The following is a 21,529-nucleotide window of genomic DNA, read 5'->3' on the forward strand; positions in this document are numbered from 1 at the left end:
TATTCACACAAGAACAACTCACACACATGGCCACTGTCTCTGGCCACAAAGGCTGGGCAGATAGGCCTTAGCACCCAGAGACGGAGTGAGTTGCCCTTTTATGAATGTGTGAGTTTTTTACTTCCGAAGGAGAACATTGTCCAATAGCTGAAATATTTCTAGCATTCTTTTTCATTGTGTCGGTTTATGACTCAACACCTCCCCTATGTGGTAAGTAGCAATCTGGCATTTCCATGTTTTTGTTATTCTATCCCAGACTTTCCATTGTTTGAACAACTTTATTTTACACACACCCATTTTCACACAGTCAGAATCTTTGATTGTTTGTTAAAACTATACATAAGCAAAGTATTTGTAACCAGTCACTAAATTTTAGTATTAATTAATTTTGATACATTCAGGCACTTTTACTCCAACATCAGTGACAATTTTGATTTTTAGAGCAATGCTACTGAACAAGAAACCAAAACTGTCACTTGACGATGCTGCATAGCTTCTTAAATGATTTATGATTAATAAGTATAAAAATTTAGTGACCAGTTATGAAGTATTTGCTAATTTATCCAATAACATTATTTATTACTGTACGAATTTAATTTATTTGGTTAGGTAGTTCTTAATATGGTTTGGTTCTTATTGCACCTACTATTTTTGGAGTTATTCAAAGACAAATATCTCACACCTGATGTATTGCAAACCATGCATATTATTAATATGGTTCCAAATACTGTTATGATTTCTCATTGGGTGCAGTACATGTCTTAATTGGTTTTTATTCATGGTTTTATGAATGTGTACATTTGTTTTTGATTGAATTATGTGTTATTTTTATTAATTATTACATTGTTTTATAGGCCCTCCTCATATAGCTTAATGTGCAGCACGCTAACTTGCGAGACCTCTGATATGTTAAACTAGCCAGCTTGAGTGAGGTTTGTAGGAAGTGTCCAGACTTGTGTAGGCAAATGCTAGGCTGGCCAGTTAAGACACACCAGAAGTTAAAATTTGTTAACTCACAGAACAAAGTTTATGCCCTTCACAGACAGATAGTACACATCCTCTCTCTCTTAGGCTAACTGACAACTGTAGCAACAGTAATGGTGTTTGGCCACAAAGTTATAAAATAAATCTGCTAAATCATGAAAACAGTTGACCCTGTATGACAGGATAAATGTTAGGATAGAGAGGGAGAGAGAAAGAGAGAGAGATGCTTTTGTTTTATATGTGCTCAGAAAAATAGTAAAATTAAAATGCCAAAGTTTTTCCTCATTACTCAGTCTGATTCCATTCTCTTGTTCAAATAGTTGTATAGTGTAAAGGGTCCATCATACAGAAGTTGTTTGTGGGCAGATAGTAGACGTCGACTATTATGAATAAAACAGGGCCTAATTGTGCAGGTATTCTTGAAAATTTCCCATCTAACATCATTATTTGAAGTAATACTTAAGAATCTTTTGACCATTGCTTCCTACAACTTTGTTTCATCTATAGCTTCTCTCTTCTCTCTAATGTGGAATACCATGGACACATTCAGTTCATTTTCTATAAGTTATCATGTTGTAGTGTGTACTTTTCACTCAAACTATTCCAGTTCAGAGTTTTTACTTAATGTACTCAGTCAGCAGAAATAAAGAGCTGAACCCAAGACTTCCGTGTGTAATGCTCTTGGCAAGTAAACTGCCCAGGCTTGGCTCATAATCTTTCACCACTGCAGTAGCACCAGCACCTTTCTCCTACTTCTCAACTATACAGGTCTTGTACATACATTGGTAGATTGGCACTTATGTGAAGGATATCTTCTATTAAACGATTTAGCCACAAGATTTATTTCAAGAATATCCCTATTGTTGTCAGCTTCCTCAAGAAGAGTTCCTGTTGAGTTTTAAAGTTGAGAGAGGTACTACCAGAATAAAAGCTGTTATGGTAGCTTGCAAGTTTTTCTTGGATAGCTCATTTATTAAGTGCATCATACACATAAGGCAAAGGTACTAGTCCAGCACATGATTTTAATCTGCTAAGAAATCCAGAGAAACACATACTCTGCTGTCATCTAATGACTGTATAATTATACTGATTGTTGCTTTTTCTGTTAATTTTCACTTTCTATTGCCGTTCTAAGTTGTACATAGAACATTGTTCTTATTCAGACAGAGAAAAAATCTATGCTACATGAATATTTCTAAGATTTTTGAGAATCTATGTATTTGAGAGACAAGCTTGTAGTTATTAAAATCCTTGTTACTTTTTGTGCATGTTGGTACAAACTTGCTTATTTTCAGTCTTTTCGGAAATATTCTTGCACGAAAGAACTATTACTATGCTCATCAATGATGTAAGTGCTTCATCAGCGACATGCTATATTAGACTGTTTTGAATTTCATCACCACCAGAGTGTTCCTTGCCTTTAATTTCTGTACCTTTTTTTACAGGTCCTATTTTGAAGTTACATTCAGAACACTGAGATGCATTGTTTTAGTGGTAGCTTATAGGACAGTTTACTTGTAGAATGCTACTTTTCTATTAAATTTTCTAGCATGCCTACTTGGTAATATTTGAAAATGCCTGCAATTTACCATCTGTAATTACTGTTTTTTATAATTCTCATTGACATGACTTCTATTTGATCCTTTACAAAATTATCACTTGTTTCACAACTGATAACATTCTCAGCTGCTTTCAGCTTTCTTCATTATGAGGGCATTTATTAGTTTCCTGCAATTATTTTCCAACTGCTTGTGTCAATATCTCAGTTATTCAATGTATTTTTCTATTGTGTTCTCATAATTTTTAGTAATCTATTGCTTTTCCCCACTGCCTAGTTTTGATTTTGAGGCTAAACAACATAAAAATAAGTTAACATACTGAGATACAGATCATATTTATCATCTGTATTCTGGGCATAAAATGTTTCAGGCAAAGGCTTTTGATTTATTTTTAGTTTAGCTAGCTAATGATCTTTATTTCTTTCTTCATCTGACCCTACACAGTTCTAGAACTCTGCTTCTGCTGACAAAAAGCAGTTCTTCATGGTGATAAAATACTTGAGTTAAAACAACCAATATTTACACCAGTATCTATCAATATTCCGACATTGGTAATGGTATTGCTAAGTGATAGTCTAAATTAGTATTCTTCTAGATATGCACCTTATGCCTCTCTGTTATCTTATAGCAGAATTTCTTCAAGTTATTGTTTTAGTTTCAGTTCTTTCCTAGTGTTGAATATTTAGGTTGAGACACTCCACTCTTTCCTGTCACATTGCCTTATGATAAATTTTCTAACTTTCCAGAAGGTGCTAATCCTCAACTTGGTTGTCTGTATGAACAAAAACTCTTAATCTTGTTGCTTCCATTGCACTGAAAATTGGTGGCATCAGCTGTGAAATCTTTTGTTATGGATAACAAAGGCTATTCTGTTACCACCTTTCTACTCAGCTGTATTTATTGATTTAATTTATTTGCAATTCATACTGAAGCAATTACAGCTTGATCTTCAAGCATGTCGCACTGTTAACAGTGTGATATACCATTAGACGTACATTCTTTTAATGTACCCCAGCATGTTCTAGTTTTGTGACTATAACACCGTCCTTAAGCTATCACCTGTAATCACTGTAAGTTCAAACAGAGGTGCTACATTAATTAGTTAAAAACAGACAGTGGGTCTTATCAAGTGTGAAGATCACAGATTGTGATAACATTGACAGTGAAAAAGAAGGTTACTCATTTATCATATGAGGAAATGAACTCTCTCATTTTTTATGTTAAATGTAATGATTTGTTTGTCTTATGATTATAAATGGATAAGACAGTTGACAGAAGATGCAATGAGATGGGTTCGTATTTGAAAGCTTAAGATTACCATGTTAAAATATTCCATGTTAAAATATTCGTGATTAGTAAGTTGTGCTCTCCATAAGGAGAACAACGGAGAAATTGACGAATGCCTGTGTTAAGAGAGGAGTGACCTGGCACAAGGACCTGGAACTGTTAGTTAATGTGGTAGAAGCAAAGACTGGTGTTCAGCCTCTGGATAAACAATGGCAGGATTAGCAATATTAAGTTAACTATAGGTCTCACATAAGGATATGTCACTCTTTCATCCTGGACTCATTCATTATCCTTCATTCAGATCCTAACTCCTCTCACACAGCCCTAAATGCACAAAAAGAAATACAATTACGGGTTACTGTGTGCTTGATATTTTGTTTGCTACACAACTCATTAAAATCATTATTTTTGAAGATATGAAATAGTTCAGAAGCCATATCCAGGTAACTCTGAACCCTTGTTTTGTTAAATCAGCCATTTGTTTATTTATGTTACTTTCAGAATGTTCTCCAAAAATCAAACCATTGCTCTTTTGGGTTTGGTTTACATCCCACTTCAGCATTAAATTTGCTTGATCAGTGTGTTTGTACTCCTGTATTCACCTTTTATATGAGAATACCTTCTTGGTAGTGCTGCATGTGGAGAAAGTTCCTTTACACCTTATGAAAGCAGTAAACTTTTTGGCTTCAATATCCATGTCCTTAACATTCTTCATTAATTATGTGATAGTAATAATGTTTTATCCCTGTCTGCTTTCATACTTGCTGTGTTGTGTTATTATGAAGAGTGATGCAATGAAACCTGCTTGTTGATTGATAGTTGATATTCTCTACTAATTGTGTGTTGTTTTCTTGTTGCTCCTTTGGGCATATTCAGGAGCCACAACACAGGCAGCTGGTGAAGGTAAGATGATTCAGATTCCCTTACTTTGTAGAAAAATGCTGTATTTAAAACTTGCAAATTTCTAATGAAACTGTTGATTGTAATTAGCTTTTGTATTTAATTTAAAAAGGTGTTTGAGTATTAACTCCTGAAGTCAAACCCATTGTGAAAATTTTGGGTGGCAAATGTTATGAGATAAAAAAAAAATGAAAAGTGATTTCCTTTAAAACATTAGAATATCATTTCTTATAGTATTGTGAGACAATTCATAGAGCTACCAGTTCTTTTGAATGACACCTCTTTGATATATTTAGCTTACTTATGGAGGGTATAAAATTAAAAATTCACAGATAATGGAACAAATTTATAAAATCACAGTAAAAATTTGGTCATAGCAAAAATGCTAAAAAAGCAGAGGATCAGTGAAGAAACTGGAGGAGTAATATACAGGCATATGCTCGAAAAGAAATAAAATTGATGTGCTAACTGAATCAGGGCATGATGAATGATAACCTCAAATAACAATAAGGAAAGATAGAGGATCATGTATTTGCAATGATGGAAAAAAAGAAATTAAGAATAAAGACTGAAAAAAATTAAGACAGAAGAAGAATGCTTCTCATCAAACACACACTCTGAAATCAATAACTAGTTTATTTTTATTAACACAAGTTTAACAGACACACAGAAGATTATGGTTATTGAAGTGTAATTTTTAAAGTCTATAGTTTTGTAACCATGAGCAAAAGTGAAAGGAATTGTTCACAAATCAGAGGAGTTACACTTTAAATTATTTAACTGGATAGATAAAAAATCTACTCACCAAGTGGCGGCAGAACACACACATAAAAGACTGTTGGGATTGGCAAGCTTTTGGAGCCAGTAGCTCCTTCTTCAGACAGAAGGGTTGAAGGGGAAAGAAGAAGGGTGAAGGAAAAGGACGGGAGAGGTCTAGGAAAAGGGGTAGGTTTCGGGAAAGTCACCCAGAACTGTGGGTCAGGGGAGACTTACCTATGGTATGAGAAGGAAAGACTGATTGTTGGGGACTGCATCAGATGAGATTTGAAAACCTGAGAGCTTAAAGGTGGAAGATAGGGTAATATGCAAGAGAGAGATTTCTACTAAAGCACCGTGCACGAGTTAATAAGAGTGAAAATCTAAGTGCATTGTATGTAACAGAGGTGGGACAGGGGAGGGAGGGGGGGAGGGACACTGAAAAATAGATGGGAAAGACAATGAAAGATGTAGAAAACTAAAACAGAGAGAGTCAAAGAGTAGTTACAGTGAAGAAAAGCTGAGACAGAAGAAATTAACATAAATTAAGGCCAGGTGGGTGGCAAGAACCAAGGACACGTTGTAGTGCTTGTTCCCACCTGCTGAGCTCTGAGAAACTGGTGTCTGGGGGAAGAATCCAGATGGCATGTGTAGTGAAACAGGCACCGAGGTCACGAGTGTCATATTGTAGAGCATACTCTGCAACAGGATATTGTGAGTTGCCAGTATACACCCTCTGCCTATGCCCACTCATCCTAATTGATAATTGTTACATACAATATAGTTGGCTTTTCACACCTATTAACTCATGCACGATGTTTTAGTAGTTATCTCTGTCTTGGATATTAACCCGTCTTCCACCTTTAAGTTATGAGGTTTTCAAATTTTGTCCGATGCAGTCCCCAACAATCAGTCTTTCCTTCTCATCCCGTATGGTAAGTCTACCCTGACCCTCGGTTCTGGGTGACTTTCACAAAATCTGCCTCTTTTCCTAGATCTCTCCAATCCTTTTCCTTCACCCTTTTTTGTTCTCCTTCAACCCTTCTGTCTGAAGAAGGAGCCACCGGCTCCGAAAGCTTGCCAATCACAACATTCTTTTACATGTGTGTTCTGACACGGCTTGGTGAGTAGCTTTTTTATCTATCCAATAAAATAACATTACATATATTGTTGGAAAGGATGCGGTACTGTGTGGCTCTGTTGTTTGATGACATTGTTCCATTTTAAACTGGTTCTAAGGCTAGTTGACAAAAAAATACAAGCCATTAGAAACTAGTCATGAAGGACAAAACATCATTGACAAGGGTTGTCAAATTAAATTTGAGTGGGAGATAAAATATAAGTAATTTTGACAATTAGTATCGAACTGGGGCAGAGGGTTCTGAGTGACTGTGCACTGTCATGGTGATACAATGTAGTTAGTAGAGCTTATTTAATATTTGAGGCAGTTATAATTGCCTTTAGTACCTTTTATGTCTCTAGCTGTTCCAGTTTTGCCATTAGGTGAGTAAAAACTCTTCCCATATTATTTGAACAAGATAAATGATCAACAATATAAAATCTTAAATACCATAGAATTTGAAATGTGTGCTGGAAATGTATTTGCTGCCAGAGAAGTATGTGCATCTAACTGAATGAGTCCATTGATATAACTTCTACAAGCAATATGCTAAAATAATAAATAGAGAACATCAGTTTCAGATTATAAATGAAGATAATCTAAGAAACAAAAAAAATTATAAAGATAGATTTCTCCCATCAGTGATGTCATCATAGTTAAATTTTCCAAGTTCTGCTCAAGATCAATTGCATGATTATGAACAAAAAGGTAAAATTATAAAAATTGCAGCTAATTACTGCAACAAGCTTACTCATATACTGATTTAATGTAATTGGATAGGTTAAAAAGTCTACTCATCAAGCAACAGTGGGAGAAAACACATATAAAGGTTAAAGAAATGCGCAAGCTTTCAGAGCCAGTGGCTCCTCCTTCTGGCAGAAGGCTGAAGGGGGAGGAAGAGGGATGGAGGTAAAGGACTGGCAACATTTAGGAAATGGGTAGAGTTCAGAAAAGTCGTCCAGAACCCCAGATCAGAGAAGACTTACTGGACAGGATGAGAAGGAAAGACTTGTTGGGGACTGCACCAGATGATATTTGGAAATATCAATGTCCAAATCTGGTGCAGTGTGACTTTTCCAAGCTCTCTCTGTTTAAAATTTTCCCAGTGAATTGAATGTTGAAACAAATTTCAGACTTGTGGATGGCTGTCACTGAATTCATTGCATGATGTTTCAGCTGGGCACTTCCCAGTCATCTTCAGGTGGGCCATCAGTTGTGCAGTGCATTCAATGAGGACCAGCTGCAATCCTGAAATTGTCTGAACTCTCTCCCAGTTTCCTAAACCTTGCCAGTCCTTTTCGTTCATCCCTCTTCTTTTCCTTTCTATCCTTCTGCTCTGAAAGCTTGCACATTTCTTTAAGTCCTATAAGTGTTTTCTCCTGCTACCACTTGGTGAGCAGATTTTTTTTTATCCATCCAGTTATGTTATATTTTCAAAAACTGATTATTTTTGCATACTGATTTGATTTATGAGAGAACTTTTATAGGGAATTTGATTCATATAGGAGGGGTTGTACATAAAATGCATCGGATAAATGGTATTTGTATTGTGTTGCCTTCCCCCATTTATTTATTTATTTTTATTTTTTTATTTGCACAAATCATATTCCTATTTATTAAAAAACTGCCTTTCTTCAAAACATTTGGATTGTCCTTTTTTATAATACCTATTTTTGCATCTAAATGTGTTTTAATATTAAAGCCCCATGTAAATATTGATGCTTCAGTGGCAAGAGTAGCTTATGCTGTAAGTGAATATGTAGTGTGTTGAATTGGCTGTAAATATAGGTACATTTATACAAGCTTAAGTTTTGTGTGTTTTGTAATTATTTTTGTCACATGATTTTTTTAATTTTTTGTACGAGCATTTGTATCTCTTAACCTGGCAGAAGAATCCATTAATGTTTCTGTAACAAATAATTCAACCCATGTATAGTTCCTCATGTTGTTTTTTTGTCCCTGCATCCAGGTTGAACAGACTGACACTGGCAGATGGCATGAAGTTGCAGATGAGGTAGATTGCCACTATTTATACCATTTACCAACAGCTAACATAGTACTAACACCTTTCCCATAACCAGCTTTACAACCCTGAGTCAATAAAAGCTGTAAGTATGGATCCCACCTTTAAGAAACATTGTAATATTACTAACTGCTTTAGTTTATAGCACACATTTATGCTCATCTTGTTCTCACATTCTGAAGCTGTCAATAATGCTAGATAGTTTAAAGTCATCTCGTTATTCAACAGCTTAGTAGGCAGCAACATCAAAATTGATTAATGGTTATGTTGTCAATCGTACAATTCCACAAGTACTCAAGTTAAGGCATAAATTTGAATATGTTGTTGTTACGTAAGTCTTATGTGTCACAGTGATTTCTGTGCTACTGGAAAACACTTGGTAGAATAAAATCCAGTGAGTGAATAAAGATGAGCCCAAACAATGTAACAAAAGTGTTGAGCTTTAGATTGCCAAATAAGCAAGAACTGGAATACGGTAGCTCAGTTCATGAACCTGGATTCTTCTTCAGAGCTGACAGCCTCTGCCCCCCCCCCCTCTTGCCCCCTCTTCCCCTCCTTATTTTTTCCCTGACTGCAGAATAAATTCTGAAATCAGAATGCCTCCAATATATGGTGACCACTAAATGCCTCCAATATATGGCGAGTAGCCATCTTTATTCTCTCGATTTATCATGTTCTGACAGTATTATGAAAAGGATAGCTGCTACTCACCATATAGTGGAGAGGCTGAGTTGCAGATAGGCACAACTAAAGACTATCATAAAATAAGCTTTTGACCAACAAGGTCTTTGTCAATACACCCCCCCCCCCCTCCACACACACACACACACACACACACACACACACACACACACACACACACACACACACACACACACACACATATATGACCATAGACAGTGTCAGTCTCTTTGTTGTGCATATCTGCGTCTCAGCATCTCCGCTGTATGGTGAGTAGCAACTATCCTTTTCATAATATTGTTACATTCCATCCTGGATTTTCCATTGTTAGAGTATCACATTCTGAGATGTACATCACATTAATCATAATTCTTGGGCTTCTCTATGCAAATAGTAGACTGTTAAATAATAGTGCAAACCAAAGTCTTTTGGAAAAGAGGTGGATAGAAATTGGACAAATCAGTTTGAAGGTTGTGGTGAATTTAAAAATAATTCTACATATTTATCATTGGAAATTCCTCTCTTTGAAGTTTAGTGGTAAATTTCATGATTGTTATCTTTAAAGAGGAAAATGTCATGAGATTAATAGTCAGCATCTCCAGGAATGAGATGCAGCAATAACTAAACCAACAAATGAACAGTTAGAGACCAAAGATGATGACAAGAGTGTTTCAAATATTATTTTGTGATAATGATCTTTCTTATGAAGAGTATGATTAAAAAAAAAAAAAAATTCGAACCACTCTTGGGAGAAAAACAAATATTTTCCAGAAAATCAGTTCTTGTGCAGGTTGGGAGCAAGGGGTACTATCAGCAGCTGAAACATGTCCTGTTAAGTAACTGATTTTAATTCTCAGAATAACGTCTACTGGTCTGCTCGAGAACAAAATTCTGCAGAACTTCCTAATATGAGAGCCATTCATTAATTTATCTCTGACTAGCTATTAAAAAATTAAAAAATTGATAAATTTTTATATACAATCTGTACTTACATGTTGATGTCACTTTTACACATACTCACCACCCTAATTCAAGCATTCATCATACCATCAACCAGGTTTCTTTTCCCTTCATCGAAGAATGAGGCTGTGTGATCCTCCAGCCCATTATTGACAACATTCTTTAGCTTATTGTCTGTCGCAAAATGCTGAGTAGGCAGTCAGGTCTTACCTTGGGGAAGAGATGAAATTTGCTTGGTGTCAAGTTTGGACTGTACAGAGAATGTTGAAAAATCATCCAGCCAAAAAGTCTTATATTTTTATTTCATTCGATACACAGTATGGGGTCATCCTTTGTCAAGGATAACAATTTCTCAGTAACCATCACAAATTGTTCATTTTGGATTGACCTTTGGTGTTTCCAAAATTTCTCATACTTTTCATTTAAGAAATCTATTGTCCAAATTCCTTTGTGATCCCAAACCATGTAACCATCATTTAGTGGTTTGGCGGTGTTTGTCTGAATGTTTTGGCTTATTGATAGAATGAGTGTACATCAACAATTTGGATTATTCCTTAGTTTCAGAGGTCATATTCTACACAAATGTCCCACCCCTAGCCATGATTCTGTTTAGGTATTCCTCCCCATCTTCATGGTAGCAGTAAAGGACTGTCAAGACCGATTCTATTCTTTCAGTTTTGTAAACATTAGTTAGATATTTTGGCACTCACCTTGGAAAAAGCTTATAATAATCTAACATCTCTGTGACTATCTTGAAAAAGCTGTTCTTGAAACCTGAGGGACATCTTCAGAAAGTTCAGAAATTGTGAACCCGTGTCCCACATGCACAATTTTGTTAATATCTTGTGCAGGTTCATCAATCACATCTGAATGTCTTTCTCAGCCACTTCCATCATGCACATCTGTGCAACCAACCTTGAATTTTTTGTACCACAGCCTCACAAAACCATCACTCACAACCCTATACTCATACACATGACATAATAGATGATGAATCTTGGTGGCATTGCCTCCTCTGCTCGCAGAAAATGAATGATAGAATGTACCTAATGAGTGGTGGGAGAGACAGTCAGTTGCACTTTAAAGCAGTGTGTTTTTAATTTCCACCAAAATAAATGAATCTTATTACAAACTTGGTTATAATAGAGGGAAACATTCCACGTAGGAAAAATATATCTAAAAACAAAGATGATGTGACTTACCAAATGGAAGTGCTGGCAGGTCGACAGACACACAAACAAACACAAACATACACACAAAATTCAAGCTTTCGCAACAAACTGTTGCCTCATCAGACATCATGTCTGCTTGTGTCTGTATATGTGTGGATGGATATGTGTGTGTGTGTGTGTGTGCGAGTGTATACCCGTCCTTTTTTCCCCCTAAGGTAAGTCTTTCCGCTCCCGGGATTGGAATGACTCCTTACCCTCTCCCTTAAAACCCACATCCTTTCGTCTTTCCCTCTCCTTCCCTCTTTCCTGATGAGGCAACAGTTTGTTGCGAAAGCTTGAATTTTGTGTGTATGTTTGTGTTTGTTTGTGTGTCTGTCGACCTGCCAGCACTTTCATTTGGTAAGTCACATCATCTTTGTTTTTAGATATATTATTACAAACTTGTATTCAGATAAGTCTGTGGAAACATTACAATCCACCTATCAACATTTCTTTTTGAATGTGGAGATTTGGGCTATATTTGTGAAGCAGTACTGCATCAGGACAGAAGAGTCATTAACCAAACTTGTCTCAGACAACCATGGCCTGAAAATTGTGTGTATTTATGGAGAGTGTTTTGGTATTTTGCTTTATGTGTGAACTCCTTCTGTAATGACCTCATTTCTGAGACATTGAATTTTAATATTTCTTCTCCCTTTTCTTATTTTTTCATACAAGCTAGCTCTTTACTGGTGCCATGCCATAAATTTCCAGGCATGGTTGGCAATCAACATGTTAGAACTGGTTCCATGTAGCTATTAGATCTTAAACTGAATTAGAAAAAAGAGAAGTAAGTGTAGTGATTGGTCTATTGAATGTAATTTAAAGGACATAATAGAAGCACACGAACACACTGCTAGAGATCTGCTGCTAGTATAGTTTCCAGTGATACTACAGTACTAAAAAGTTTCGGAAGATTCAGATTTTTGTACCTTGATTGAGTTAGTAGTTAGTTAGTTTTGCGTTCTGTTGATCATTTGCACATAAATCATAATGATGTGGAATGAATCATTTTACATTCACATCACAGATTAATTTGTAAATATGGCTACAATATGAAAATTTATAAGTTGTTCCCTTCTTATTACTGTTATTAAATATACAGATGTGAGTCAGTAATTCCTACCTGCCACCTTTCACACATTGCGATAATAGTAATTCATGTATGAAACAAAATAAATAGTCAAGGGGAAACTTTTTCAGTTGATTTTCAAATTTTACTTTTTTGTCTGACAGACATTTTATATCACTGAGTAAATATTCAAAAATTTTCATTCATTATTATGCACTCCTTTTTGTGCTGAAGGCAATCTTAATGTGGACTAATGAATGTCATGTTTTCTTCTGGTATTGTATTTATGTACATCATTGTTCAATTTGAGCCACAGTGATTATTTACAACAAACTTCATGAAGGAATGCATATACTGTGAAGCAGTAGTCAGAATGCCCAGCTCCTTAAACAGATGCCTACAGAATGAGTGTGGGTGAGCCCCAAGTATTGTTCTTACAGCACATTTTTGAGTGTTGAAAATGTTCTTTCTTAAGTATGAGCTACCCCAGAACATTATTCCATGTGACATTATTGAATGAAAATATGCAAAAATACATCAACTTACTGATATGTCTCAATAGTTGCAAAGAGTGCAAAGGTGGTTGATGTAAGTTGTTTTCGGAGTTCCAAAATATGTTTTTCCAGTTTAAATTATGATTAGTAGCACACCTAAGAATCTCAAATTTCTACACTATTTATTATTTTTTGACCATATGTTACACTCTTCATTGGTGTATACCTCTAGATGTGCGGAACTGAATATGAAGTATCTTTTTAAAATTGATAGTGGGACCAAACGAGTCGGTGACACTTTTAAGAACATTGTTTACCCATTCTTCTGTTGCTGGGTGTGTGCTTGAACTGATTATAATACTAATGTTACCCACAAAAAGAACTAATTCTGCTTGTTGTATATTAGATGAAAGATCATTTGCATATGTGAGGAACAATGGCAGACCTGAGATTGAGCCTTGAGAAATCCCTTATGTGATCTGCCCAGTCACAGGTATCTTCCCCGATCACATTCATTGAATTACTAATTACAACTTTCTGCTTTCTTTTGGTTAGACATGACATTATCCATTGGTTTGCTATACCATCTATTGCATAGAACCTCAGAATATCTTGGAGGATATTGTGGTTCACATAGTCAAGTGCCTTAGATAGGTCACATAAAATGCCAACTGGTGCTAATTTGATATTTAATGCTTGTAAAATTTGGTGAGTAGAGCGTAAATGGCATTCTCAATAGAGCAACTACAACATGTGATTTACTGAAGATATTGTTGGTGCTCAGATGGTGTGGTGTTCTAGAATACGTCCCCTTGTCAAAAATTTTGGAAAATTATGAGAGTAGTGAAACAGGTTGGTAGTTTGCAACATCAATCCTACCACCTTTCATATAGAGGGGCGTAACAGTGGCACATTTCAATCTCTCTGGAAAAATGCCTTGAGTAAGTGATGCATTACATATTTGAGATAGACAGGGCTTAATATATGGGCACAAATGTTTAGTACTCCATTGGAAACACCATCAAATCCATGTGAGATTTTATTTTTGAGAGAATATATAATCTTCCGTATTTCAGAAAGAGAAATTTGTTATACATTCATATGGTTGAATTTCATGAGAGTTGCTTTTTGACATACTGTTTTGATTTTGATCTTCAACTGTTTGTCCATACATTTTCTACTGTATTTAAGAAATGATTATTTAATACATTTGCTACCTGTGACTCATCATTTTTAATCCTCCCATTTAATTGAAAAGTGATGTTATCTTGTTACTTGGCCATTTGTCCTGTCTCTCATTTCACTACATTCCATACAGCCTTAAGTCTGTTGTTAGGATTACTTGTTTCTGACATAATGTGCATTTTCCTTGATTTTTTAATAACTTTTCTTAGTAATTATGAGCATTTTTTGTAGTTTGAAACAACACAAGGACCTTTACTTGTACTTGCCAATAGATAAACTCCATTTTCCTTTCACAAAGTACTTTAATCCCTCTAGTGACCCATGGTTTTTTACATTTTTGTTTTATGCTCTTTTTGATTAGCTTATGAGGAAAGCTGTTTTCAGATAATGTTGAAATTGTTGTGGATTAAATTAAATTATATGTTAGCATTTGGTTCATTATAATTTTCACCATAGGTCATCTCTTGTAAACTATTATAAAAAACATTTTTATGTATACTGTAAGGCACATTACACTACATTAATACTCATTCCATAGATCATGAGTACGACATTTTGTAATGATGTGGAATGTGTCAGTTTAACATAAGTTTTCTTTACACAATATAATTAATTTTTTTTACAGTTATTACTTCATATCTAAAAGCACATCATGATCGAAGAGAGCATTTATTAGTGGGTAAACAGTTATTTCCTTCTTCAGTCAAAACATTATCATGTAGCATCTTAATGTCTTAATTACTGAGATTAAATTATAGCCTACAAGTAAGGTTTCCAGATCATTTTTTCCTGTCATAAACCCTTAGAAAGTCTCCATTAAAATCACCACAGACTATTAACTGCTGGCTGCTGTCTGACCATAAAGAATCCAAATTTCTCATAAAGAGAATTATTACAGTTAAAAGTGAATGATTTTTCAGTATTAGTTCACTAGAACACACTTGCAAGTGCTGATCACTATAAAATCTACTTGTCTTGATGTTTTGAACCTCTGTTTGTTCTGCCTTCATGTATGTAACAATTCCTCCTATACCCATGTTAGTTCTAGAAGAGTAAGATGCTGGGGTATAATCCTTTATATTTAACTTCTCTAACCCTGTGGTTATGTGGTGCTCAGATAGGCACAATACATCTACCTTTTCTGAGCTCTGTAAATTTTCTAAACCGAAAATAAGGTCTTCCAGCTTACTATCCAAATCTGTGCATTCTTATGCCTTTTGTGTTTCTCTTTTGTCGTTTTAACTTCCTTCATAATAGGGCATCCGAATGCTGATTCTAACTTCAAAAAGGTACCTCTGACATAAGTAATCACTTGCTTTGTGTGATGATGGCCTCCGAACATTTTCCGCAGGAACCTCAGCCAACCTATCTTTCCCTCTCATGTTCAAGTGTAGGCCATATTTAGTATACCCCATCTCCCAAATGTAGTAACAAGCCATTGTGTATATTTCTATCTCAGTCGCATTTATAACATTTCTTTCATACTACATTACCTTTAGGAATTATCTGGATCCAGAAGATGCACCTGAGTATAAAAAGCTGAGGGTCTGTATGAAAGCTTTCTTTGAAAAGTGTGATACTGGCATCTCATATTTATATACAGGTAAAATAAATGTCTTTGTATTGTTGGAATACAGCAATTGTGGCAAATCATAAATTAGTGATGTCATAAATATGGTAGCTCCTTATGCCTGGTCTGAGCGATAAAAGATAAACAGTTTCATTAATCTTGTCATTAAGAACAAAACAAAAAGTCAGGCTGCAGTTTATTGGCAGGATTCTGCAGAAGGTACAGCTTCTTTACATAAGAGGTAATTTATGTAACATGCTCAAATATCAACTCTAAGAGAGGTACTTCACATAATATACTGAAATCTCAACCTTATCTGGTGTTTTGTGAATCCAGTATAACTGAAAAAAATAGAAGAAGTCTGATGGTTTTTCCTTTTCATGATGAGACTATTTGGTCAGCATGAGAATGTTACAAATGACCAACAAATTTCGTTGAATGCACGATTACAGGAAAGGTCTTATGCATCTTGTGAAATACTACCTTTAAATTCTTGAAAATGTGTTTGCAGCAGATTAGAAGCAAATGCTACAACCTTTCCTCTTGATGTACAAATTGTATAAGGTCACACTCATAAAATCAAGAGTGTTAGCACATTTACAAAAGTAAAAGTACACAGGCAATTGTTTTACACCCAAGAGTAGAAGGAGAATGGAAGAAAATTACACTTGTGCAAGGTACTATCTTCTGGTGATATGAGGGGACTTCAAAACATAAGTTACACATGTTGTCCCATGCTAAGGTCATTGCACAGCAAGTATGGTGCATTGTCAGAAGAGAGAGTGCATGTTCTGGATTTCCTGTAGACGTAGTTCTGCTGTGGTATGGTTAACAGGTGCACCCCAGGGTGTGAGTGAAATGGTGCAGCAACTGTAAATGTACTTGAAAGTTGAAGTATGTAGGACAGTATGATTCTTATGGGCAAACACATAAATTACACACATTCACATTGAAATTCTGTCAGTTTGTGGACCAAATGCAGTGTCACACCCAGCTGTAGTGAAATGATGGCAACAATTTGACCAAGGTTGCAGAGACATGGCTGATGCTTATTGGGAAGGAAGGCCAACATTGACTACAGATTACAATGTCCAGGCCATTGAAGAAATGATACACAGCTATCACATATTTTCCAACAATGAGGATGTCTCATCTCGAATGGCTTCATCACCAAGGAGCAGATTTCTGTCATTAAGGAAATGAATGATTGGTAGAACGTTCTGACAGTAGTTTGCAGAGACTTGGTGACTGTGTTGGAAAATAGTGTCATATATCTGTTACACTCTGAAATGTAGTGCCGCATTCAATAAAAGTTACTTGGCCTGCCATAATAATGTGTAACTTACTTTTTGAAGTCCCTCTACAATGGCTTGCAGAGAGTGGCCTCAGCAGCTGGAGACAGTGGTCATCCATGTGTGAGCTGCATTGGCATGAATGTGTGTGTGTGTGTGTGTGTGTGTGTGTGTGTGTGTGTGTGTGTGTGTTGTCTACTTCAGAAGAAGGCCTTCTGGCTGAAAGCTTACATGTTTAGTAGTCTGTGTGTCATGCCCATCAGCAACTCAACATCTCTACTATACGGTGCGTAACAATCTGTCCTTTTCACAATATTGTCATTATTCCATTCTGGATTTTCCATTGTTCAAGTTTAATTAATAGAAGTTTCAGATTATGGTACAATGAATTCTATCTTTTCTGTTAGAAAATAGTGAGAAAGGGTAAACAAGGCACTCAATTACCGAGTGCAAGTTCGTTCATTTATGGGTCATTTGAGCTCCAGCTGTATCACACAGCAAATGAAGATGAGGAGAAAAGCTGCTCTTATATGCCACCCTGACTTCCATTATTGTGTCCTTAGACATACTGGTGTCAAGCTGACTAAGAAGTGTTGTACTGTACATTAGTAACTCATATTGTAGAATACAGTGTAGTTATCTGTGCGTGTATTACATGCAGTTTTAATCATTGCAGCTACTCTAGCCACTCATATCGACGACAGTCTTCTTGGAATGCGCCTGTAATATAGCTATACTGAAATGGCATATTAAGTAATAACACAGAGCTGCTGTTGTTGAAATCGGTAAACCATGAGTATTTAGCGTCTACAAAGTGCATATCGTGTGATAAAATAGTAAAAAGCGGTATTAGAACTTGCCCAGTGATGCATGTGTGGTATCATCCACACTGCTTTGCGAAAGTAAATCTCGAAAACATATCGTGTGCTTGTGGAACAAAGTGCAACGGTTATCTAGATGCGACTGGAATGTATCGTGAAAATCGCGAAACCAATGTATTAGAAACACTGCAGAAAGAACTTCAAACCGCAAGACAACATGCTCAGCTACTGGAAAGCATGATCAAAAACCTTTCTGAACCGCCACATAAGGAAAAAGTTCGAAATTTGTACAGTGATGTTGTTTTAAATACTTGTACTAACGAAAGAAATGACGCTCCATTGAAGAAGAGTGAACATGAAAAATGTGAAACAATAAACAAAGGTAAGAGTGAACATATAAAATGTGAAACAGTAAATAAAGGTAACCTACAAAGTGCTTCTGAACACTTCTCGTGTAATTTAAAAATGGTTAAGAAAAATGACTGCAGTAAGTTGAAAACAAACACAAACATGAGTCAGCTTACAAATAACAAAAAACAGATACTGTTACTTTCAGATAGTCACGGTAGGAACTGTGCAGAAGTACTGAACGAAATTTCAACAACCAGCTATAAATTTACATCTTTGATAAAGCCAAATGCTATATTCAAAGAAACAACATGCAATATACAAAACAAAACGTCTAGTCTAGGACAAAATGATTATGTTGTCGTCTTAGCTGGTGCAAACGATATTAATGGATCAAAACGTGGTTTTATGACATCACTAGATGAAACGATCGCAAAAACTAGGCACACACAACTAATTCTATGCACAATACCGTACAGATATGACATGCCAAATGAAAACTGCAAAATCTACCAAATGAACAGTTACTTGATGCAGAAGGCATCTTACAGTGAACACATCAGAGTTTTAGATGTAAATAGCTTCCTCCAACGGAAAGACTTCACCAGGCATGGGCTTCACTTACATAAAAATGGGAAAAAGAAACTGTGTGTTAATCTGCTGAATGCCATCAAAAGTCCACTGGTAACAAGAAGTGCCATAAAACGTGTTACACCAGGACATCAAACATATTCGTGGTCCAATGAAGCTAGTTTGGTGGACAATCTCAGAAGAATGAGCAATACTACAGCTGAACCAACAGCAACACCAGGAGCTGAAGAGCCATCAGTAACAACAACAAAAGTGAATATGCAGTCAGGGTCATCAAGAAAAACACCAGAAACAGTTTTAGAAAAGAAGAAGGTATCCACAGTCAGCACTAAGTCACCAACAAGATCCTATGCAAATATCTCGTCAAGTGCCACAAATCAGTCAGCCCACGACATCCAAGTGGAAACAGCAAAAAATGTGCAGCCACACTCCAAATCAGCACCACTGGAAACTGTGACAAGATCTTCAACACGAAAACGCAGACCTCCAGTCCACAGCCAGGATTTTTTATGGGCAAGAACACCAGTAGCTCCCTGCTAGCAGCAAACCAAAGGAAAACAGGTGCAGAGCAAAATTTTCATGAACCAAAACTACAAGAAAACCCGGTGAGTGGTGTCAAAAATCATTCCATTGGAAAACAGTCACTATTATCCTTTAAAATATTACACCATAATGTGCAGTCAATGTTTAATAAGTTACTAGAAATAGATCTCTTCCTAAAAACAAAGCCACACTTAGATGTTCTCTGTATTACTGAACACTGGTTAACAGAAGACAAAATTAAAAAAACCCCACTTGGCGAATTTACTCTAGCTGGTTATTCCTGTCGGAACAAAAGTAAGGGAGGTGGTACAGCAATCTATGTCAAAAAATATTTAAGATACAAAAGCCTCACAAAGTACAATAATATGCAAATAGAAACAGACTTTGAATTCTCCTTAATTATCTTAACAGACTATAACCTATTGATACTGAATATATATAGAGCCCCTGATGGAAACATCCAAACCTTCAAACACTCCCTCGAAGCACTACTCACAAAAATTCACTCACTAAACAAAAATCTATTAATAAGTGGAGACTTTAATATTGACTTCCTCACACCTGGAAAAAACAAAGACGAATTGTTGAATATTACAAATTCATTCAACCTATCCCCAACTGTAAACACACCAACCAGGATCACAAAAAATTCAAGAACAGCTCTAGATCAGATTTTCATAAACACAGACAAACTGCACCACTCAATCGAAGTCATCAGCACAGGTTACAGTGACCATGAAGCCCAAATACTAACAGCGAATTTAAATTACATAGGACAATATCCCACAATAACTAAAATGCAAAGGCAATTTAATGATGATAGTATAAGGCTTTTTAACTATCTGTTAAGGGCTGAAAACTGGGCAGAGGTCTATAAAGAAAATGATGTAAACTACATATTTAATTCCTTCCATGAAACATTTCTCCAACACTTCAATACTGCATTCCCACTGAAATCCAGGAAAATCGGAAACAAACACACAAACTCATGGGTAACAAAAGGGATAAGGATTTCCAGCCAAAAAAAGCGTGACTTAAAAAATCACATGAAACACCATGACGTAGATGATCAGTTTAGGTCATATTGTAAGACCTATTTTGCAATCTATAGGAAAGTTATCCAACAAGCAAAAAAATTATACAATGATAAATTTATAAAGGAATCTAACAATAAAATGAAAAGCTTGTGGACGGTTGTAAAAAATGAAACAAACAGTAAGCAGCATGTTATAAACAAAACATTAAAACTAAACCTAAATGATGAAGTCACATCAGATCCCCAAAAAATAGTAAATGGTTTTAATGACTATTTTAGCAAAATAGCAGAAAACCTGATAAAGAACAACTGCCACAGACCAAATGCTCAACACCAAACACTAATAGAAACCGCACCGGTACAGGCATCAATGTTTCTTCACAAAGTCTCCAATCCTGAAGTACTTACAGTTATAAAAGGACTAAAGAATAAGTACTCCAGTGGTAGTGACAATATTCCTGATTTAATTGTTAAGAAATGTGGAGAATCCATTGTAGAACCCCTAACCCACATAATAAATGCATCCTTTACAAACGGAGTTTTCCCTGACCTACTAAAGACTTCTAAAATTACCCCACTTCACAAAAAGGGCTCTAAAAATGATGTAGCCAATTACCGGCCCATAGCACAACTCAGCTCATTCTCAAAAATATTTGAAAAATTATTTTACACCAGATTGGAAGACTTTACTAATAAACTATCCTTATTGACAAAACACCAGCATGGTTTTAGAAAGCAAAAGACAACTACCACAGCTATTTATGAATATCTCAACGAAACCTTAAAAGCACTGGATAATAAGGAAATCACTACTGGTATCTTTTTAGATTTATCCAAAGCGTTTGATGTAATTGACCATACCATACTCCTTAAGAAGTTAGCAAATAAAGGTATAAGAGGAATTGCAAACAAATGGTTAGAATCTTACCTGTCAAACAGATTTCAAAAAGTTGAAATTAATTTTGAAAAAAAGAATACAACCACCCATCAATCTACTGTCCACTCCTCTGACACAATGCCTATTAGATATGGTGTGCCACAAGGCTCAATCCTGGGACCCATACTGTTTCTGTTATACATTGATGATATAAGCACA

General features: G+C 35.8%; 1 protein-coding gene across 5 annotated transcripts in view; it reads left to right on the forward strand.

Annotated features, from left to right (window-relative positions):
- LOC124596504 (phospholipid transfer protein C2CD2L) overlaps positions 1–21,529 on the forward strand; it is a 575,969-nt gene that overhangs the window by 478,209 nt on the left and 76,231 nt on the right. For 3 of the 5 annotated variants that reach the window (XM_047135664.1, XM_047135662.1, XM_047135663.1), the window contains exons 10-11: positions 4,707–4,733; positions 8,576–8,620. The exons of 1 other annotated variant lie outside the window; for it this stretch is intronic. In XM_047135664.1, coding sequence (XP_046991620.1) covers positions 4,707–4,733; positions 8,576–8,620 — 72 coding nt within the window. The remainder of the gene's footprint in view (positions 1–4,706; positions 4,734–8,575; positions 8,621–21,529) is intronic. One more of the 5 variants, XM_047135665.1, reaches the window with a different exon arrangement.

Source organism: Schistocerca americana, chromosome 2, assembly GCF_021461395.2.
Source record: "Schistocerca americana isolate TAMUIC-IGC-003095 chromosome 2, iqSchAmer2.1, whole genome shotgun sequence".
Taxonomy (NCBI): Eukaryota; Metazoa; Arthropoda; class Insecta; order Orthoptera; family Acrididae; genus Schistocerca; species Schistocerca americana.